At 39.6% G+C, this 24682-nt stretch overlaps 1 protein-coding gene across 1 annotated transcript in view; it reads right to left on the bottom strand.

Annotated features, from left to right (window-relative positions):
* Hsc70-5 (Heat shock protein 70 cognate 5) overlaps positions 1–24682 on the bottom strand; it is a 177274-nt gene that overhangs the window by 31955 nt on the left and 120637 nt on the right. The window contains exons 10-11 of the mRNA XM_067135526.2: positions 22032–22259; positions 3350–3572 (exon numbers count right to left, since the gene is read on the bottom strand). Of these exons, the coding sequence (XP_066991627.2) occupies positions 3350–3572; positions 22032–22259 (451 nt within the window). The remainder of the gene's footprint in view (positions 1–3349; positions 3573–22031; positions 22260–24682) is intronic.

Raw genomic sequence — 24682 nt, 5'->3', positions numbered from 1 at the left:
CAATACACATCTTACGAGGAGATAAAAACAGGGACGAATATAGAAACAAATGAATCGTTGAGAAAGCAAAAGTTATACATATTAAAAATAACCTTAACCACACATCTTGCAGTGCGAAAATATTTGCCTTGAATGATTCCTGATTACAAAACGCATGCGCACACACTTCTGAAGAGCCAGCAGGCAGGAAAAAGTAAGGTGAAACCTTAAGAGTTCTTCTGAGAAGAGTTCATTTTTTCTATGTTCCGACTAACTAATGAAGTCTCCCTTGAATTCCTGATAAACATACACAACAGCGAAAGCTGTATCACCGACGCATCCGTTATTACGGGCGATTAAATGTGCAAGATTTTCCCCGGTACCGATATTTATGCACAGCAGCAATTATGTTGCTTGTTATCAATCATCTTCGATTAAAGCACATGATTGCATAATTTTAATACTGAAATTAAGTAAGAATGCGACACACCTCAAGATACGGCTGAGTACATCACTGATTTCAGAGGTAAGTTCGTATTTTCTTGCCTGGTAAAATTCTGGAAAATCTATTCCCATGCAAATTTATAGCGAGAAGGTTATAATTTCTCCACAGGTGGTTTACATGATATATATAGTATGGTTAAGTTAGGTTAGGTTACGCTGCTTGAATAAGAAAACTGAAAAGTTTGCCACAAAATACGACCTGTATAGTTTTCTTGCTATGTACACTTGTGAGCTCTCTTGTCGATATTGGAAGGCGATTGGAAAATTCTCAATTCCCATGGAGGGAATTAGATATTTTCAGCAATAGAGCATGTCAAAACAGATCAGATGTAAGGCTTTTCAGGCGTTTGCTCTATTAACCAGCATTTCGTCTTAGGTCTGACACTAGACTCAGTGGGATGTGTCAGACCCTACCCACTGACGCTGGGGTGTATGCAGGTGAACTTATCAGAAGCCCTTATAAGAAGCAGTCTGATAACTGCATACGGGAGATAAGTAAGTCGATTAGTAATACCCGTCGACTGCTGTTTTCTGAAAGAATTCTAAATAAAAGAGGATAACGCGTTTTTGTAATAAATGCGTAAATAACGTGGCCGCTTAATTTTAATGTTATATACTGAAATTAAGAATGTGATACAACTCAAGATATGGCACAAAACATCACCGATTTCAGAGGATAGTTTATATTATCTCGCGTCTAGTTAAATTTCGGAGAGGTTATTCCCATGTAAATTTTTAGCGAGGGGGTTATCATTTCCGTACATCTGCTTGAAATATATTTTCATGATACATATACAGTTAGGTTAGGCGATTCCATTTGAAAAAGAAAACCGATACATTTGTTATGGAAGCCTCTGCAGCGATACAATTTTTTCAGAATGAAATTAAAACGCACACTTTCATGTAGTATCGGATTCATACAGATTTTAACATGTATGTGGGTATTCATGACTTATGAAAAATCTGATATGACAATCCGCCATAGCGAGTACATTTTTCGCTGTTATGAATTCTTGCGATAACGGACTTCTACTGTATTTTAAATTAGTGAAACATATGAAGTGAAATGACATTCTTGTTCTGTAGCAAATATTGTAAATAAATTTGAATGAACTTTATCCTTTGAAATATAGGATGTGGGTCTTGTTCAGGGGCAGGCTGTACCTGGGATTATACAGTAACTGGAACTGGGCATTTTGGCCAGTAGTATATCTAAAGCTACGAACTGCAGGGTGTTACTTAAAAAATTTGCTTGAGCAAGTACAGTGAACACCACATACTTTATGCACCCTCTCCAATAAATGTAGCGATTGACTAACGTAAACAATAAATACTAGACATATCCTTGTCAGAGCCTGTAATGAAAATGAACACCCTCATTCCTTCTGACCCTGCTGGCTTGAGGTTTGCAAGAACTTTTCCTTACATTCATAAGCTTTCCCTTCCTTCGCCCAATACACTTTCTTCCTGAAGTCCAATGTTTCTCTCCTTTTCCTTCCCACGTCAAGATTAAAGACCTAATGAAATGGCCCCTGAATGAGTAAGCCTGCTCTCCTCATGAAGGTGGGAAGCATAAGAGAGCTCATATAAGTCTTGAACTGACGAGGAGAGAGGCCATCTATGTGAAAACAGAGGATAATGTCCTTATGTAGTTTCATTTTCTTGTCTCCTCTTCCTCTTGTCACACTGACCTCTCCTTGTAAATATGGAACAGAAGAAACAAATGTCAAATCAAGTCCTGTTAAGTTCTTTTATGTTTATGACTCGACCTGCTACTATTTTGTATTAATTTCTCCAGTTATAATGAAGTAGTTTTGGTTGCTATCCAGGTAAATACTCATATTAATCACAAAACACATTTTTATCCACCAATCACCGTTTTTTTTTTTCTTTTCAGAATATTACATACAAGTAATCATTCTATCCCTGCTCTTACACCAGCAAGCTCCAAAAGGTCATATTTCAAATCTCAAGTGGATTATTGCAAATTGATATAAAATATTTTTTTGGAAATAACACAGCATTTGAACTGGACAGCCTATTTCATTTTTATTAATTCTACAACAAGACAACTAAAGTTGGGAAAATATGCAATAACAGTGTATTAATAATCACTATCAATTAAAAGTGGCATTTTCTCCAATAGGAACTACACTTTATATAGACCACCACCATCAGAATAGCTCTTTCTGTGAATCAGTGGTACTGTAAGCCTCTGGATCCCACGATAGTGGGATCTAATCCGGAAGACAGTCTGATTTTTGAAGGGCAGAAAGATTTCCATTCTACGATCCATGTCGTACGATGTCGGCACTTCAAAGATCTCCGATGACATTTGGTGTTCACCCAACAAAATTAATTAAAACTCAGCCACAGACATGCAAGAGAGATTGAGCTTGCTCCGCCATCTAGTAGGCCTAGAGTAAAATGGAACTTCGAAACTGATGAGCAACCATATGACATCAAATGCTTGCAGATGGTAGCCGAGGCCATATTGATACTGCTACAAATACCACCACCACCACCACCACCAGAAGAAAGGTCTAATTTCCGCACTACACAGATTACTTCACCATCAATTAAGAAACACTTACATAAAGCATCAAAATAACCTCAGTCAATTTTACACTAGTTTGGTTACTAATCAAAATGGCCTACTTCCATTTTAAAAAACTTGATGTGTTTGCACCAGCTGTATCAAAACTGAATGGAAAAAAAGCAAAAATAGGTCCATTCTCAGAACAGTTCATCAACATGTTCAAGTTCAGAGACGAAAAATAATACCATCACTGAATGCACCCAACATAGAAACATATTACAAAGAAATGCTTTGTCTATACAATAGTAATACAGTACAGATACTCACTCTGCTGCTCCTTGCCTGTACCCTTGTCTCTTGCAGAAACATGAACGATGCCATTAGCATCAATATCGAATGTCACCTCAATCTGGGGCACACCTCGTGGTGCAGGAGGAATACCTACTAATGTGAACTGTCCAAGAAGCTTATTGTCACAAGCCATTTCCCGTTCACCTTGATGTACCTTTATTTCCACTTGTGTCTGACCATCAGCTGCTGTGGAGAAAACCTGAAACATATCAAGGAAGTGTTACTGATAGTCCCGAGTTTGGTTGTGAGTGAACCGATGCTCCCATCATTAGATAACTAAGAATTGTATATTCAATCATCCAAAAATAGTACAGCTTCAACCATACTGTATTTACTCACTTATAACTGTTACCAACCCTCCCCCCCACATTTTCAACTTCAAAAAAAGGGAAGGATATAATACATGAAAATTTCACAAAATATACACTGGAGGGATACTATTTAGGCTAAAGCAATTGTGTAGGTAACATTTAGTGCTTAAAAGTTTCCAGGTCACAGTTTCAAGTATGCGCAAGAAGACGTGATATGGTGGTGCATTAATAACTGCTGTAGTCACCACGATTTTGAACGCAAGCAAGCAAACATGCACGCATTATATTGTACAGGAGCCGTATACAATTTTATGGAATGGAGTTCGTGTTGCACTGTCAGTCAAACCGGTAAATGTTAATGCTGGTACTGGATGCGCTGGATTCGTCGTCCCCTAATGACCCATACATGTTCAATGGACGAAAGGTCTGGCGATCTCGCATGCCAAGGCAACGGGCCGACGATGTAGAGCACATTGGGTTACAGCAGCGGTAAGAAGACAAAACCTTATCCCTTTGGAAAACACCCCCTTGAAAAATGCAAATGAATGGCAGCACAACTGGATCCAACATACAAATCCGCTGTTTATGTTCCTGGGATAACAAGAGTACTCCTACGGGCAAAGAAAATCGCTCCCCAGACCATAACTACCGCTGTAGGTCCAGTGTGTCAACGCTGCAGACAGCTTGGTTCCAAGCGCTCATCTGGCTGCCTCACCATTACTGGCACCAAGATAGGAATGACTCATCTGATAACAGATCTCCACTCCACCCTCCAATGAGCTCTAACTTAACACAACTGAAGTCGCAGATGGCAGTGATCTGGAGTTAGTGGCATGAATGCTACAGGACATCTGGCTCGGAGCTGTCCCTATAGTAATCTATTTGTTACAATTCGCCAAGTCGCTTTGGTGCAACTGAAGCTCAAACTGCTTTTAATGGTAGTTTCTGTTTATGCATGTTTGATTATTATACCTTTTTCACTTGTGTACATTACTTCTGGTTGGGTAATGGTAACATAGTGCTTTAATTTTGTGGCTATTGAGAGGCCTTTTTTTATTGTATGTTTTCTTGGTGATAGTGAACTCTGATCAGTTTTCTTTATTCAAACACCATGTCTGCTTTTCATTGAGGTTATATGTCATTTCAACTAAATATTTAAATTTTTCAACAATATTTTCTGTTCATTGTGATTTTGTTCAGACCTTGGAGAAGCTGCACAGAACAAATCATAACTGGGTCAGTTAACATGATTTCTGTCTTTTCAAAGACTATTCCAAGACCGATTTTCTGAACTATTTCCTGTAGTGATTTCTTGTCTGGTTTCCTGAACGTCTCTGGACAGGAGAGCAAGGTCATCAGCGAATCCCTGGCAGTTTAAACTTTTGCTGTCTTTGGATCTCCCAATTTTGATGTTCGGGTTACCCTTGAGCCTTTCTCTCTTTTATCCATGGCACAGATGACAGGCAATCTCCCTGTTGTAAACTTGATTTTATCGGGAATGGCTCAGAAAATTCCATTCTGAACTTTGTTTTAGATCTTGTACTGGTTAAGTTCTATCAATTTGTTCAATGATGGGTGGGACCTGAAATTCCTTCAAATTTACAATATTGAAGGGCTATGGGTACAATGATATGCCTTCTTAAGGTCCTCAAAGGTTATTGCAAGTGGCTTGTTTTGTTTCCTGTAATATGCCATGACTAATTTCAAAGTGATCTGTTCTGCGCAGCTTCTCCAAGGTCTGAAGCCTCCGTGTTATTCACCTCATTCTCACTAGTTCTTTAATTCTACCATATGAGATTCTGAAGAGAACCTTGCAAGTACAGTAAAAGAGAGATACAGCTTTGTAGTTAACTGGATTGCTCTATCTCCTGATTTGTGGAGTGGGTGGATTATAGCATTGGTGCAATGTTTGGGCAATTTTCCTGTTATACATTTGGTAAAGCCATGTGTAGGGAGGCCCGAACCATATCACTGGCATACTTCGATGATTATGACGCTTGTTTAAAGGGGGCCAACATTCAAAATAAAATCAACATCATTTAGCTCAAAAATGAAATAAAACTACTGTATAAAAAGAAATATTTTTTGAATACACAACTTTATCACGAACATTTGATTATCGCGCAATCGTTATCACCTCTAGAATGGAATTCTTATCAACAACACATTTCATATAAAATACAGATTACATTGAACAAAAAACAAGAAACTCTAAATCGCACATTAACATATTTAAAAGAAAACAGAGGAGTTCTATAATGAAACTTACACAATAATCCCAAAGGATCCCTCTACAAAAACTCAACGTAACCTAAAAACACTTTTTAAAAACTCTCCATTTTTATTTAATGAACATGAATACCGAAGTCTCATTAACATGAACCCCAAACTACCCACTGTCAGATCATTACCGAAGGTACATAAAAAGGACGTTCCCATTCGACTGATCATAAACAGCCAAAATAGCCCGACATATAAAACTTCACAATTCCTCCAAAAATTTCTCAAAAAACATTTTAAATTCCATATCAAACACTCTAAAAATTCAATAGAATTATGTGAAACCCTTAAAAAATTCAACTTAAAACCTAATCACATAATGTGGTCTTTCGACGTCATTAACATGTATTCAAACATTCCCGCTAAAAAAACTATAGAAATAATAAAAAACAATATTTCCAAACACAGCAGTTTAAGCAAAATAGAAATAGAAGAACTCTTAAAAGTACTAAACTTTGTCTTACTAAACAACTACTTCACTTTCAACGATAAAATATACAAACAAGAAGGCCTGGCCATGGGAGACCCTTTATCCGGAATCCTTGCTGAAATTTATATGGATAACCTTGAAAACAAAATAATACAAAACATCAGTGGATTAAATCTATGGCTACGCTATGTTGACGACACGCTAGTAATAATTGACAAAAATCTCAACGACATGAAAGGCTTCATTATCGATCCGTCTATCCGATTCGAGCACCATGTCGGCTAGTCTATTGAAGTTAATCTTGAAAAGCAGAACATCTACGCGCCCACCATTCCATTCTACAAAAATAAATACCAGCTGAATGAAGTAGAGATTATCGGCCTAATGATTGGTGCTCATGGCACAATACCTGCCTTGTTCGTAGGATTCTGGAAAAAGTTCGACCTGCCCATCAACAGCATTGAAAGAATAGTTACCACCACCATACGTGGATCTGTACAAATCCTGAAATCTCACCTGTTCGGACCTCCATAATCTAAGAAATCCTTATCACTATATATCTATGTGATAAAAACTTTCTCTATATTGATATGCTTTACTTTGTCCATTGTGGCAACCCGCAATTGCGGGAAGTCGTTGATTCGTTCAATAAATATATATATTTAAATAATCTAGACAACATCAAATTCACTAAAGAGGATGAGAACCACAACTCTATTAATTTTCTTGACATCACAATAACAAGAACTTAAGTTTGATTTTCAAATTTACAGAAAGCCCTCATTCACACCTACAACTATTAAACTCATAATAAATTTAAGCCAACTTTAAACATCGTTGTCAACACAATCTCACCCAGCATTTGGAATGTTTTTCCTTTACATTTTATATTCATTAATGTAATCTTTTTCATATTCATTTTATATATTAACATGTTATTTTACTTATGCTTCAAACTGACTACGGCTTCAAGCCATCATCTGTTGTACCATCTAATGACGTCCTTTTCATCAAGTGAACTACACATGAGTTCATTATATTAGATTTTTAGTTGTTTCATGAACATTTTTATAATAGCTGTAGAATGTTTGAATGTTGTCTGATAAAAATAATAAGGTTTTGATTAGTGACTAAAGATGCCTCGCAGTAAGAGGCGAAACATGTCTCACATTTGAAAAATGTTTTAACATAAATGCCAACATCTTGTATTGTATTGAATAGGTGGAAATAAAATTTTAAAACATTTTCCTATATACTTTACGAAACTTTCAATACGGACAAAAAATTATTTTCATTACTTGTAATACGAACACAGCACGCGAGAACGAGGGACTGACAATCGATATATGCGTAGCTATATACAGGTTTCATTACAAGATGTTAGAATCATTCTGTATTGATGGTTTTCACTTTACAAAGGTGAAAAAAGGAGTGTATCCTCCTAATTCAATACATCATATACTCAGACATGCCAACTTTCAAAAGTGAAAAATCAGGAGAAATTCGGCAGCGAATCGCAACGTATTACGACATCACTGATGGCAGAACATGTACAAATTCATTATAATTCAATACATTAACAATTCTATTTGGCCTATATATATGTTTTTCATCATGTACATGTGAATATTAAATACTGGACATAACTGAACTGTAGGAACATGTGACTTCTCATCCTTAAACATGGTGATCACATTACGACTATTTTTGTTCAACACACCAGTAACTGACTTAGCCTTCTTCAGAAACTCTGAACTAAATTTTTGCTCAAATCACTTGCCTTGCTGAACTGATTTCAAGGTTAAAAGTTTCTCCAAAGTTCGTTCGGACAGCAAGGATCTGAACTGTGTTTTTGTCTTTGTGACTCTGCTAACACTCCTTTCACATTCTGTATTGCTATGTGGGATTGACAAAATAGCAAGCATCACCTTAGAGAGTGTCATATTTAAGTACACCATCAGCTTCTTCCAATGTCCATTGAACATCAATTCTTCCTTTTGCCAGGTCTGTTTCGACCTCTAAGTTACAGAACTGGGAGTGCAGAATATCAGTTTCTTGATCCAAATGTTCCGTTTCACTAGTCAAAACATTCAGACACTTGTTAATGAAAATTCTAAGACTAGAAAATGATGCCTTACTTATAGCAGAAATATTTGCAACTTCTGCATTAATTAAAACTTCATCTCTGAATGGAAATTTGTGTACCATGTAGTCACACGATGAAGAGAAACACTTTCTAACAGACTTAAAGAATATGCACTTTTCCTCAGACTTCAAGGTGTTCACTGAAACGCAGAGTTCCCTATCATCAGATCACAATCATCCTTTTGATTTGCTGGAGTATAATAAGCTACATCAAGGAGAGAGGAGGATCTTTTAATAACGTGTGGTTTCACAAACCTTGCCATCACATTCTTCAATAATTCCTCCAAAACTGACCTCAATAAGTGGATATGCAGCATACTTGACTGAAGAGCTACGTTTGGATTCTCAAAGATATCCATAAAACTTGACAGAAAAAGCCAAAAAAGATTTATGTAAATTTGATGAAAGGAACATGAAAAGTCGTTCTTCACGTGACAATGCATGGCTCTTAGTGTCATCAATAGTTTCATTTTTTTTTTTTTTTTTTTAGTGTCATCAGTAGTTTCAGTGGTTCATGTTTGTGGGTTACGGTAGTCACGTCCTAGTTCGTGAACCATGGGCAACGGCTGAGTGTCCTAGTAAGTGGTCCTGAGAGTCGGGATACCAGTTGCTATGGAATGGGAGTGGGCATCTCGGACATATTCTGAGTCGTGGCCCTCCTTGTGCTCAGGCGGCTAGGACTACACAATTCACCGGTGGTCCATAACCCGTTAGAGGAGAGATCCTCACTTGGACTATGTGCAAGTAGGGCAGCATCCTGCTTCATGAATTTACCGAGCTCAGAACACTTTAAGCAAGCCTCGGACCTATGGGAGTAATGGAGTCCCACTCCCATTTGACAGGCGAGGGACTCCTTGGAAACAACTTGGCAAACGAAATGGAATTCGATGGGGAGCTATCAACATTAATGGGGCTTATGGAAGAAAGAAGGTAGAACTTGCTGAGTCAGCAAAGAGAATGCATCTGGATGTGCTAGGAGTAAGTGATATTCGGGTAAGGGGAGATAAGGAGGAAGAGATAGGAGATAATAAAGTGTACTTGACGGGTGTTAGAAAGGGAAGGGCAGAGTCTGGGGTAGGGCTCTTTATCAGGAATACCATTGCACGCAACATAGTTTCTGTCAGGCACGTAAGTGAGCGAATGATGTGGGTAGATTTGTCAGTAGGAGGAATTAGGACAAGAATTGTGTCCGTGTATTCACCATGTGAGGGTGCAGATGAGGATGAAGTTGACAAGTTTTATGAAGCATTGAGTGACATCGTGGTCAGGGTCAACAGCAAGGATAGAATAGTGCTAATGGGCGATTTCAATGCGAGAGTTGGGAATAGAACTGAAGGATACGAAAGGGTGATTGGTAAATGTGGGGAAGATATGGAAGCTAATGGGAATGGGAAGCGTTTGCTGGACTTCTGTGCTAGTATGGGTTTAGCTGTTACGAATACATTCTTCAAGCATAAGGCTATTCACCGCTACACATGGGAGGCTAGGGGTACCAGATCCATAATAGACTATATCTTAACAGACTTTGAATTCAGGAAATCTTTTAGGAATGTACGAGTTTTTCAGGGATTTTTCGATGATACAGACCATTATCTGATCTGTAGTGAACTAAGTATCTCTAGGCCTAGGGTAGAGAAAGTGAAATCTGTCTGCAGACGAATAAGGGTAGAGAATCTCCAGGACGAGGAAATTAGACAGAAGTACATGGATATGATTAGCGAGAAGTTTCGAACAGTAGACAGTAAGCAGGTTCAGGATATAGAAAGTGAATGGGTGGCATACAGGGATGCTGTAGTAGAAACAGCAAGGGAATGCCTATGAACAACTGTGTGTAAAGATGGAAAAAGGCGAACATCTTGGTGGAATGATGAAGTGAGAGCAGCCTGTAAACGTAAAAAGAAGGCTTATCAGAAATGGCTCCAAACAAGGGCCGAGGCAGACAGGGATTTGTACGTAGATGAAAGAAACAGAGCGAAACAAATAGTTGTTGAATCCAAAAAGAAGTCATGGGAAGATTTTGGTAATAACCTGGAAAGGCTAGGTCAAGCAGCAGGGAAACCTTTCTGGACAGTAATAAAGAATCTTAGGAAGGGAGGGAAAAAGGAAATGAACAGTGTTTTGAGTAATTCAGGTGAACTCATAACAGATCCCAGGGAATCACTGGAGAGGTGGAGGGAATATTTTGAACATCTTCTCAATGTAAAAGGAAATCATCATGGTGGTGTTGCAAACAGTCAAGCTCATGGGGAGGAGGAAAATGATGTTGGTGAAATGCTTGAGGAAGTGGAAAGGATAGTAAATAAACTCCATTGTCATAAGGCAGCAGGAATAGATGAAATTAGACCTGAAATGGTGAAGTATAGTGGGAAGGCAGGGATGAAATGGCTTCATAGAGTAGTCAAATTAGCGTGGAGTGTTGGTAAGGTACCTTCAGATTGGACAAAAGCAGTAATTGCACCTATCTATAAGCAAGGGAACAGGAAGGATTGCAACAACTATCGAGGTATCTCATTGATTAGTATACCAGGCAAAGTATTCACTGGCATCTTGGAAGGGAGGGTACGATCAGTCGTTGAGAGGAAGTTGGATGAAAACCAGTGTGGTTTCAGACCACAGAGAGGCTGTCAGGATCAGATTTTCAGTATGCGCCAGGTAATTGAAAAATGCTACGAGAGGAATAGGCAGTTGTGTTTATGTTTCGTAGATCTAGAGAAAGCATATGACAGGTTACCGAGGGAAAAGATGTTCGCTATACTGGGGGACTATGGAATTAAAGGTAGATTATTAAAATCAATCAAAGGCATTTATGTTGACAATTGGGCTTCAGTGAGAATTGATGGTAGAATGAGTTCTTGGTTCAGGGTACTTACAGGAGTTCGACAAGGCTGTAATCTTTCACCTTTGCTGTTTGTAGTTTACATGGATCATATGCTGAAAGGTATAAAATGGCAGGGAGGGATTCAGTTAGGTGGAAATGTAGTAAGCAGCCTGGCCTATGCTGACGACTTGGTCTTAATGGCAGACTGTGCCGAAAGCCTGCAGTCTAACATCTTGGAACTTGAAAATAGGTGCAATGAGTATGGTATGAAAATTAGCCTCTCTAAGACTAAATTGATGTCAGTAGGTAAGAAATCCAACAGAATTGAATGTCAGATTGGTGATACAAAGCTAGAACAGGTCGATAATTTCAAGTATTTAGGTTGTGTGTTCTCCCAGGATGGTAATATAGTAAGCGAGATTGAATCAAGGTGTAGTAAAGCTAATGCAGTGAGCTCGCAGTTGCGATCAGCAGTATTCTGTAAGAAGGAAGTGAGCTCCCAGACGAAACTATCTTTACATCGGTCTGTTTTCAGAGCAACTTTGCTTTATGGGAGCGAAAGCTGGGTGGACTCAGGAGATCTTATTCATAAGTTAGAAGTAACAGACATGAAAGTAGCAAGAATGATTGCTGGTACAAACAGGTGGGAACAATGGCAGGAGGGAACTCGGAATGAGGATATAAAGGCTAATTTAGGAATGAACTCGATGGATGAAGCTGTACGCATAAACCGGCTTCGGTGGTGGGGTCATGTGAGGCGAATGGAGGAGGATAGGTTACCTAGGAGAATGGACTCTGTTATGGAGGGTAAGAGAAGTAGAGGGAGACCAAGACGACGATGGTTAGACTCTGTTTCTAACGATTTAAAGATAAGAGGTATAGAACTAAATGAAGCCACAACACTAGTTGCAAATCGAGGATTGTGGCGACGTTTAGTAAATTCTCAGAGGCTTGCAGACTGAACGCTGAAAGGCATAACAGTCTATAATGATAATGAATGTATGTATGTATGTATGTCAGTAGTTTCATTTTTTTTTTTAGTTTTCCTTTTAACTGAGGAGTGAGGTGAAATGTTATGACAATCCTTAACCTTTTCAGACAAACAAGACACATCTGCATTTAAACTTCAAAGTTCTCATCTGAGAATCCTTACAATTTCACTCCTGAATAATGTACCCAAAGGGTCGCACTGAAGCAAAATCCTATCTAAACACCTTCTTAGTGATAACCATCAAGTAGGCACATGCATCAGAATTTTCCTGATCTCTGTGTTGTGTAAAGCCTGAAATTCTCTGAACTTTTCTTTCCTCTTGCACTCCTTTCCAGATAAAATATATCAGTTAAACTTTCATATACATTTACGGGCCAGCACGCCGCACCCTTCTCGGCAGCAAGATTAATTAGGTGACAAGAGCAGCCTAAGATGATTATGTTACTATTTCCCCCCTTCAAACATCCTGCCACACCATTCTTTAATCCTACCATTACTGGAGCATTATCAGCACCAAGAGCTAGGCAGTTTTTTGATGTAATGCATAATTCCCGAAAAGTTGAGAGCAAACGATTGGCAATGTTAGCTCCAGTAGCATCCCCTTCTAAATTAGGCACAGAGAGTAGACAACTCTGAATTTCATTGAGTTCAGGCCTAAAAAATGTTACAACAATGGGATATATTTTGAAGTCGCTTTTATTGCTACCATCAGTAGCAACAGAAAATGCATTCACCTGAAAATGTGATACAATATTCGCCCTTTCTTCCATGCACATTTCTGTAATGATAGCCGCTGTTTTCGTTCTAGCACACCCATATCGTTTAGCGATTTCCGAATCAGGAAACATTTTGCGAAACAAAGCTCCCGCGTGATTGGCACAATTTACAGGCAGATTATGTTCTACTATAAATGACATAAATAATGCCTCTGCATTCGTCACAGGATTTACATCTTGGTTTTTACATGAAAAGTTCAGTTTCTGGTTTGTTTCTACACACTGGACACTCCATGTTTTTTCGTTTGCATATGCTTGAGTATATCGCATTTCCCACCATGTGCAACTGAAAAATCACACCTACATACAGTACAAAATGTGAACGTTGGTTGGAAACTCTTCCCTATAAGCACTTTTAAACACTGCTATCATATTTCTTTCTTGGCATTTTGGCCAAAACAAATATTAAGGCACAACACTAGCACTTCTGCAGGTCTTGCCCCGGGTAGAACAGCTATGGTGTGCTACTTCTGAGGTTAGGTTACTTCAAAGCGAATGTTACTCGCTTGCAAAGAGAATGACTGTATTCTAGACCAAAGAGGAGAACATGACTGGCCACTGTGCCCCGTACTGCAATCTGGTATCATTATTAGAACTACTATCGACCAGCCATACTCAGCCATATATCGATAGAACGAGAAAATCCGCGGGACTTTAAAATAGAAAATTACGGATACTGCTCTGAAAATCGGGAGATCGTACCCGGCGATTGGGAGGAACGATGAAAAATCAGGAGTCTCAAATCGGGAGACTTGGCACGTCTGTATACTCCAGACGGAGTAATCAAATACAGGTTTCAATAAACATCGCACATTCACGCGCATTTCTCTCATTAATAAAAGTCTATATTTCTTTCGAAAGCGGCTAATGAGCAAAAGGCTTCCGGCCACTGGCGTAAAAAAGCTGAAATGGCGGGATTTGAAAACAAAATGTTTGAAGTTCACCAAAAAATAAGCTAAAATCGGGAGAAATAATAGAATAATTGGGAGGCGGGAAAAACTATCGAAAATCGGGAAAGTTGGCAGGTATGCAGAATGGGACGGATTAGAACTCATCTTCATCTAGTTCCAGTTTCTACTCTGAAAGAATATCTAGACCGGACATATTTGTATTATGCTACACAAAATAAAATTTCATAGAGCATCTGTCTATTTGAAAGGTCTTGCAAGTATTCTTAGTTAATTACCTATTTTTAAAGCGTACTAGGTTTTTGTACACTTCTGCTGCTGCTTGATCATAGAATCATTTTCCAAAGTTTGTATTTGCAGTTTTGAATGTTTGCTCTTTTTCTAGGTGCATGGGCATCGTGGCTACATTTACAGGAATGAAACACGTGAACTAATCTAGTGGAGGATCTTTCTAGGAAAGATGTATATATGCAGAGCTGAGTCATACAGCTGGAACCTCTTGGTATCCCAGTCCCTGGAGAAAACCGAATGGAAGCCCAGGTAGTGTCTTCAAGACGGGTATTTTCGCCAAAGAGAAAAGACGATCAAGAAGGAGACTGGCATTTTCTCAAACCACCAGTAAATAAATGACGAAGAGCTTGAAAGTGTGACGAAAACTATGCGCCACTAACGCAGTTGCCCGACGTTGAAAATGAAGTCCTTGAAATAAGATGGTCAAAACTTCTTGAAGGAAATAGCCGATGAAGTATCAAATAGTAGTCCCATTAAGGTTTTAACACTTGTGTAGCACACTAATCAGATGTGGCACGACCAAAGAGTAAATCAGATGACAGCTTCCAAGTTTGATCCAGTCATTAAACATTTGCCTTATATCCCTTTCCACAACCACATCAAAACAATTTTATATCCAAAAATTCTCACCTCAGTTGCAGTCACATTTGGAAGAGATAATGAGCACGCTGTTATAAAACTGTATGATGATCCACTGTGGGTGACGGACGCAGACCAAGAATACACTCATATTATCCCCTACCTGTTGTAAGAGGCGACAAACAGGCGACCAAGGGATGATTGAGTTACAACTATGAGACTACTTGTAATATGTACCATCACGCGAGGAAAACCATGGGCCACCTTTACTTGCGAATAGTACCACAGTTAGGTACACAATAGCTTAGTGATTAGTAGCAACAGAGGGTGAATCAGTATGGGGTTTACAGTACCCGTGATTAGTATCACTATATGCAGCACACCATCGGCCGATCTCTTTTTTGTTGGGTTGGACGGCAAGAGAGTGCCTTGTCTGCAAATTTGTCATACACCTCGGAAAGCAGGTCTAGTGTGCGACTCGGAAGCAAGGCAACGCAAACACAGAGACACACATTGAGGGTTGAGGAGAAGCAGTAGGGGGTAAAGGAAAGGTTGTACAAGTCACTAACACACATGCAGTGGCTGGCGAGTGGTTAACAGTGCTGCCACCTCTTGCTTTGCGATTGACAGCGGAACTGATCGTTCAGCCTGAAGGTAGTCTCAGCATTTAGCTGGTGTGAAAATGGGAAACCACGCAAAACAATCTTTAGGGCTGCCGACGGTGGAAATCGAACCCACTATCCCCCGAAGGCAAGCTCGCAGCTGCACGACTCAACGCACAACCAACTCTCGGTTGTTTCATTCTTTACTGTACCTACAAAATGATTAGAAATTTGGTGCATGTTCTCCATTCACCATTCCTGAATTTTTCACCAATTTGTGGAAAATAGATCACTTAATTATGGACACCTGCTATGTGTACCAGTATAGGGTTTACAGTACCTGTGATATGCAGCACACCATCAGCTTACGATGCCTGCACTATCTTCACTATCTTCTACCGCTCATCCCTCATCTGTGAGGTTGCGGATGCGAACTGTGTGGCTATGAACACGAAGTCGGCCCCCAGCTAACGAACTGTAATCCGCGCATGCTAGAGAGGACAGGGTGACGTTCATTTTCTTGAAGAGTGAACGGATGCACCAATACGAAGGATTTTTTAATAGCAGTGTTTGTAATATTTTGTCAATTTTTAGAATAGACTAAGGGGGGGCATGCATGAAATACATGTGCAAATATAATCATTCACCAAATCCACAATTTGTAAGGTACATAACTGAAATTTAGTACAGAGGTTAAGAATGGTTAAATGCATCTCTTCACTATTTTTCATAACTTAGGCAAAATTAATTGAAGCGTTTTGCATTTTATAAATTTTATGACCCCGTGATCAACAAAGGTACCATTTTCTCATACACTTTTCAACAAATTGTCAGGAAAATTGTGCAGTGTAACCTCAATATGTACAGAAACAACTCCACAGAAGCATTTTTAAAATACAATGATATTTAATTAATTTTATGTTTAATTATTTTGTAAACTGAAAAAATATCCATAAAAATTGTATATTTTTTTCTTGTATATCTCGGCGTACAGGATTAATATTAAAATTTGGACCTGTGTATGTGTTTGTTATACACACAGCAATGGGGATGCCAAAAATCATGGCTCTATCCTTTCCAGTTTCTGAGAAAGGTGTACTTTAATAACGGAAATGGCAATTCTGAGAAAATGCACTTTAAAATTTAACAACAAATGTTCATTCGGTGTTTATACTGGAAAGCAATGATGGAAGAAACTCTCTCTACTTTTGGAATGCTATACTTTAATTCAAATGTACGAACAAAACTTGCAGCATTTGTGGCTATAAATGAACTTTTCTTTACACTGTCATGTTTGTTTTTATCTTTTCTTGGCAACAATATTAGCAATATTACTTGTCTAGTTATTTAACAGAACTCTGTCATAGTGGTTAGGTTATGTATGTTCATTTGTATAGGCATAATATTTTAATTTTATTTACATCTCCCAAATAGACCTAATCAAATATCAAAGCAGGTGACAGGTAACAATTTAATGTTGCCATTGTTGCTTTCACGGCCCATACTTATAGACATGATACTGTATAGGCTTTTGAGCTTATGCCGTGTCAAGAAAATGAGGTGAAATTCTTTACGTTTCTCAGACCTATGCTCCAAGGCATCAGAAGAAAATCTCAAATGTCTACAAGAAAGGCTTGTTAAACCATGACTTTTTGAAATTAAGAGGTAATAGAAGTGGAAATTGTACGTTCATTAGTCACCAGATGGTGACCCAGACGTGGCACAGCGCTAGCGTTCAAAGCGGAAGCTGCACGAACCATCAGAATCAGTCTTAGAGGGGTCACACGTGTACATAACACATGACATTGAGAGGTGTATGACAGACACAAGCACGGAATGAATCATCTGGCGATAAGGAACGTACGAATTTGGAAAACACTGAGACAAAATAATAGTTAAGGGACAGGGACAGCGAAGGGAACCGACTACCTACATAAATCCCTAATGGCTGACACCCAGGTATTAATTGACAGCCAGTGACCCAGCTGAAATTGTTAGGATTTCTACGTATTTCCACAGCTTAAAGTCAAATAATACTAGATTATAGATTCCACCTGTATTGAATCTAGTCTATAATCTAGTATTATTTGACTGTAAGTACATTTCAATACGGACCATAACACGAGATTTGTAACATGTCATTTCCACAGCTTCCCGTATAATCCTGGACCTGTAGTGTCTAGTGTGGGTAAGAGCTCAAGCATCTTGGAACAGGACATCATGACCCGACGACAGAGCGTGCTCAGCTATTGCCGATTTGTCTGGCTAGTTGAGACGAACATTACATTCTCGTTCCTTGATACGGGTACCAATGGACCGGCATGTTTGGCCAATGTATGCCTTACCGCAAGTACAAGGAATTTCGTATTCCCCAGGATGTAAAATTGGGGGCAATTTGTCCTTGGTTTTACTCAGACTGTGAGCAATTTTAGTGGCAGTGCCAAACACGGTTCTTATATTGTGTTTGCGGAGGGCCTTGGCAATTCGAACTGTGGTGTTGTGAATGTATGGCAAGTAGGCAGTTCCCTTCACTTCTTCCTTCTGTGAGCTTTGCTTGGTCGTTTCTCTGGGATGTAGGGCTCTATGAATCTGCTAACTGCAGTAACCATTATCCTTGAACGTGACTGTGCGTGTCCATCTCCACCTGGACATTTGATAGCTCACAAATTCGTCTCGCCCCCTTGGCAAGTGTCGTGAGAATGAAGTTTTTGTGCTAGATGGTGGTGAGAATCTGCATGAAGATAGAGGTTTGTGTGGGTAGGCTTAAGATAGACAGTATGTCCTAAGGAGCAGTCTGGTTTCATCCTTACTGTAACATCGAAGAAAGGAAGGCATCTCTCCGACTCCATCACCATAGTGAATTTAATTGAAGGATGTTGCTGATTTAGGTGGTTTAGAAATAGATGTTTCTCAGGACCTTCTGTCCAGACCACAAATACATCAACATACCTCCACCATATCATAGGTTTGATGTGCCCCGAAGCAATAGCCTCCTCCTCAAAAGGCTCCATAAAGAAATTAGCCACTACGGGCGAAAGTGGACTTCCCATAGCCACTCCATCTGTATGTTCGTAAAAATTTCCACCCCACAAGAAATAGCTGGAAGTCATGGTAAAATAGCTTAGTAATATCCTCAGGGAACAGGTGTTCAATGAGAGACATGACTGAGCCAATTGGCACTTTAGTAAACAAAGATTCTACATTGAAACTCACCAAAAGTGCATTAGGTTGAAGGGTTATTGGCTGACAGCTTGTTGACGAAATACCGAGAGTCCCCGACGTATGATTCAGTATGTCCTGTGTGTGGCTGAAGCAATTTGCTTAGGTACGAGGGCTATGCCGAAAGTTTTTAGCAGAGTGTGAGAAAAAAATTTTATTTGCAAAACAATCACAACTTTTCAAAATACTCTCCATTAGCACGTATACATTTTTCCATTCTCTGAAACCACTTAGAAAACGTTTCAGTCCAAGCTTCTTTCGGGATGTCACTTAGTGCACTCTTGTACGCTGCAATGGCCTCTTCATCTGACTAAAACCGCTGCCCAGATATTTTTTCCTTGTCTTAGGGAACAGAAAGAAGTCACATGGGGCAAAATCAGGTGAATAGGGGGGATGAGGTAACACTTGCACTTTTTCCCTTTCCAAAAAGTCCATTGTTCTGGCAGCCCTGTGTACAGATGCATTGTCGTGATGCAGCAGAAGATGCCCACTCTTGGACTTTGGGTGCTGTGACCTCCAAGTGGCGAGGACTTTGGGAAGACAGTCATTCACATACCATTCAGCATTGGCTGTACGACGTGTGTCCAAGGTCACCGAGGTGAGATGCCCCATTTTCGTAAAAAAAAAATTTGCCACCATCTTCCTTCCAGAGCTCCGACTTCGAACTTTTGTGGGTGGTTCCTCTCCTGGAAAGCAACACACAGAAGACTGTCTCTTCGTTTCAGGGTCATAATGGTAGACCCATGTTTCATCACCTGTGACGATATTGTAGGTGTCTTCAGACTGCCCTCCATTGAATTTTGGCATGAAATGACACCAGTCCACTCTCCTCCTTTTGGCTTTCTGTCAGGGAATGTGGCACCCAACAGGCACATCTCTTGGTAAGGCCTAAATAATCGTGAACGATGGTCTGCGCTGCTCTAGACCCAATATATAAGGTCCCTTCAATGTCACAAAATGTAGGATGTGGATCTCCTTTGATCATTTCCCTCACAGCAATGTTTTCTTGAGTCACAGCTTTTGCTGGGTGACCGGGACTAGGTTCATCTTCAATTGATTGCCGACCCCTTGAAAACTCACGAAACAAGTCTTCAACTGTGGCTCTGCCTCACCAAAAAAAGCACAGCAAAGAAGAATAGCATTCTATGGCACGTAATTTTTTATAATCATAAAAAATCATTGCTCAAAATTTGCGGCATGACAGATCCATTTTGCACCGTGCCTGACTCAGCACTGCCTGTGCTTTCTTCCCTCGCTGTGGAGGAACTACCGCTAGGAGGGGTTGCGCGCGCATGTTCCAAGGGCGAAAAACATTGCTCTTTCAAATGAAAATAATCCCACTGTCCTCAGAATTACAGTTTACGTGCTGCTAAAACCTTGGCATAACCTTCGTATTTAGCCAGAGCATATGTAGGAGAACCTATCGCACTAACAGATTAGGTCTGACGGGAACATCTTTTTTATGGAACTTAGGCGGTCCATATGATCTACGTGGCACTGCACCCCCGGGGAAAGATGTTTAGCCTCTTTTGGAACTGAAGATTGCCTTAAGAGCTTCACGGTGGCGTTGGACACATGAGTGGTGGGATCACGTGAGCTCAGTCTGTAAACAGGCTCTGACAATATAGCCGAATTTTATTCTTATACTCGTCAGTGTCCATAACCACTGTCGCATTACCCTTATCAGCTGAGAGAATGGTCAGTTCAGAATCACCTCCAAGTCCTTTCAGAGCTCTCCTTTCACCTCTTGTTAAATTGGGTGTGGTTTACAACAGCAGACCTTATGAGTCTCACACATTTCAGTCTTAACTCCTCAGCCTCATCCATAGGTAGTTTGTGGATGGCTGCCTCAATGGAAGTAATTACCTCCTCAGTGGGAATTTTAGAGGGAGGCACAGCGAAATTAAGACCCCTAGCTAGAACTGCCATTTGGTTCTCGTCTAAGGATTTCTTGGAAAGATTGACGACAGGATGTACTGTAGAATATGGTTTTGGATGGAAGTGTCTATTCTCAAAAGTTCTCAAATGCATTACATTCAATTCTGCCTGTTTTGAAAAAAGTTCGGTTGAGGATTTAGCACTGATGGGGCCGAAATTTATGGACGGTTTATGCAGGGAATAGTTTTGTTTTTTTTGTTTTTTTAATTTGAGGAATGGAAATTGCAGAATTTTTAAAACATTGTTCAATTAGGATGTTTGTGGGTCCACATAATTTGAATAACCAAGAAAATATTTCCAGGAATGGACAACCGAAGTTCCACCGTACGTTTTATCATGTAACGTATTCTCTTTCCTTGTCCACAACAGAAACTCTTCAAGGCTTTACTATAATTATAATAATCACAGTATGGTCTCAGCTACTGTGTGCATGCACAACTAAAAGAACGTAACACCTGTATTCAATACAGAACTGTACGGCAGTGAAAATTATATCCAGGCAAAAGAAAGAATAGGAACAAGCAGTACATAGCATTTAACCTGCGACAAAACCTAAATTTTAGACCTGAATACGTAGAAAGTATGCCCCGCAACTTAAAAAAGGTATTTTGAACCTTTGGAAAAAAAAAAAAAAAAAAGTAAGCTTGTGGCTTTATGTGATCATAGATCTCCAATTTTCAATCCCTTAAGACTGGCATGATTATCTCTACAGATAAGGGAGCTAATTAGCACATCTCCACTACCTTCTTGACATATGTAGACATTTACCCATAACATTGGCAGACTAAGCGGAATGCTGTGTTGCAATGATGCAAACGCCATGGACCACTGTCATGAGGGGTGGGATAATCTTGTTGCCAAGACAATGTTAGAACACACAGCTAATGAGGCTGTTGATACTCAAGCATAAACTCAATCAGCACCCTCCTTAACAAACCACACCTTCCACACCTGCATCTAAATTTTAATGAAGAAATTACAAGTTATTCATTTATTAATATATAACATTTCATTCTCAGACAATTTTTCTCCTCACATAATTAAGAGACGAAAAATATAAACATCACTGAATGAAAATGGAAACTACTTCTAGATGACAAATGACATCCCCAGGTTCCTTGGCACATGGCAGTTGTCAAAATCATGTTATACTGCTTGCCAACTCAAACCTAAGCTGGACCATTTGCAAGAAAGCTGCTCCCTTTTTGAAGAGAGTAAGAGGTAAAGAAAGATGTGCCAAATGGCATCAAGCAACCCCTTCCTTCCCAGTAAGCAAATCCTCGCAGGTATATAGCTTGCTGTGTCCAACCGACTTTACCAACGTTTGGCCTACAATTTACAATGGGTTCAAATATTGTAACAAGACTTACCTGACTTTTCTTTGTAGGAATTGTTGTGTTTCTGGAGATAAGACGAGTGAAGACTCCACCAAGCGTTTCAATACCTAATGATAATGGGGTAACATCAAGTAAGAGAACATCTGTCACATCACCAGCAAGGACTCCACCCTGAATGGCTGCACCTACTGCAACAGCTTCATCAGGATTTACAGCACGGCTGGGCTGACGCCCAAATATCTCCTGAACAGTTGACTGGACCTAACACACACACAAAAAGAAGGAAGATATGAAGTAAAACAGCAATTTTTTGTTATTCATTTATTAATATATAACATTTGATTCTCAGACAATTTTTCTCCTCACATTACAATTAAGAGACGAAAAATATAAACATCACTGAATGAAAATGGAAACTCCACTTTTAGATGATAAATGGCATTCCCAGGTTCCTTGGCACATGGAAGTTGTCAAAATTGTGTTATACTGCTTGCCAACTCAAACCTAAGCTGGACCATTTGTAAGAAAGCTGCTCCCTTTTTGAAAGAGAGTAGGAGGTAAAGAATGATGTACCAAATGGCATCAAGTACCCCCTTCCTGCCAGTAAGCAAATCCTCACTGGTATATAGCTTGCAACAATGCCATTCCCAATACAGATGCCGTGAATTTTGAATGGGTCCAACTGACTTTACCAGCTATTGGTGTCGGCAAGTGGAATATAGCGGCTTATTGTAGCTGTTCCATTAGCAAGTAGATTTTGAAGAATTTTTAAGTAATCTAAAACTTGGGCTTGAGTCTTGAACTACCATCTAAGCACCATTTTCAGTGGTCAACCAATTTACCGTATTTCACGGCATAATCGTCGCCACCACGTAATCGTCGCATCCTTTATTTTCAATACAAAAATCGGACTTTAAACCTTTAATTACATAATCGTCGCATGTCCAGATTTTGTTCACTAATCTGGTTAAAAGGTAAATGGAACTGCAACATAAGTTGCACATGAATGCGCAATTTAAATACGTGTATGGTTTATGGGCAATTTGGCAACACAGTCACGTTTGCGACATGTTGCACAATGTATAAATAAATAATACCGGTATATGTACGACGCATGGCTTACCGGTAGACTATCGGCAGTTTGACAACGTGGTCGCGAGACAGTGTACTATTTATTCACCACCTACATATGAGTTCCCATTTGAAATACGTAAGGCTGTAAGTTATCGCTTATCGGCAACGTCGCCAGGAAATACCGGCTAGGTAGGTTGAATGGAACTCGAACCAGCCCTCAGATACAGGTAAAATTCCCTGACCCGGCCGTGAATTGAACCCGAGGCCTCCGTGTAAGAGGCAAGCACGCTACCCCTACACCATGGGGCCGGCCCCTGTGTTATTGCGCACGAGGTGAAATCCAAGACAATAACGCAGATTTCCACGGAATTATTCAGCCGAATTATTTACGATGTCTCAGTTGTCATCGCTAGACTCTTATCTTACTACTATGTCATAAGTGTCCGGGCATGGGATGAAAACTTTTATCCAAGCAGTCAAGATAATTATTATCCAATGCTATTAAAGTTTTATTTTATAAACTCGTCAGTAATGTAATGTAAAATCATCAATAACTGGGAAGAAATATTAACCTAATTACCGTGTGTTTGAAAGAAATTGAAAAAAAATGAATGTTTGTTACTGACGTCTCGGATAAACAGTCAACTATACAGTAGATCTACACCGCGCTAGCTAGAGCTCCGGTTTGCGAGCTTTGCGCAAGCGCAGTAGTGTGTCGCAACCAACGAGCTAAACTGATAAATTGTTGCATACTTCCTTGCTGCCTAACAGTATTGGCTGCTCTGGAATGGACAGATCACAGATGCATTTATTTGTTTCAGATTTACGTGATTACTGTAGACATGTGTGCGTGAGAATTTAAGTTTTTAATTTGTGTTTTGGGTGTTTGCAGAAATAATTTGTTTTAGTAGTGAACAATTACGGAAAGTCATTTATATCGCAAAACATTAACGTGTGAAGCATTTATAAGCGATTATGGGTAAATATAGAAACTATTCTGCGGGCTTCAAGCTAAGCGTAATTGCCTGCGCTAAACAGCACGGGAACGGAGCTGCAGAAAGAAAATTTTCTGTGAGTGAAAAGTTGGTGCGTGACTGGCGGAAAGTAAAAAACAAGCTAAAAAGCACAAACCCTTCTAGACGCGCGTTTAGAGGTCCTAAAACAGGGAAGTTTCCTATAATTGACAAAGAAGTGTTTAGGTACGTCAGTGAAATACGTAACAATGGCTGCAGTGTATCATATGAAATGTTACAAATTAAGGGACAGGAGGTAGCGCGCAAACACAACATACCGGTAACTCGGTTTAAGGCGACTCGTGGGTGGATTAAGGGGTTCATGCAACGACACAATCTGTCAGTGCGAAGGAGAACAACACTAAGCCAAAAGTTGCCTGCTGATTACACGGACAAGATTGTAAATTTTCACCGATTTGTCATACGTTTGCGCAAGGAAACTTCGTACTTGCTTTCTCAAATCGGTAATGCCGATCAGACTCCAATCTTTTTTGATATGCCTCGCAACAGCACTATTGCGCTAAAAGGATCACGGAGTGTATTAATGAAAACCAGCAGTAGTGAGAAGTTGCGATGCACGGCAATGCTAGCCATTAC

The sequence above is a fragment of the Anabrus simplex genome, chromosome 1 (genome assembly GCF_040414725.1).
Source record: "Anabrus simplex isolate iqAnaSimp1 chromosome 1, ASM4041472v1, whole genome shotgun sequence".
NCBI lineage: Eukaryota > Metazoa > Arthropoda > Insecta > Orthoptera > Tettigoniidae > Anabrus > Anabrus simplex.
The sequence above is the reverse complement of the archived record's forward strand: the minus strand, read 5'-3'. Positions and strand labels throughout refer to the sequence as shown.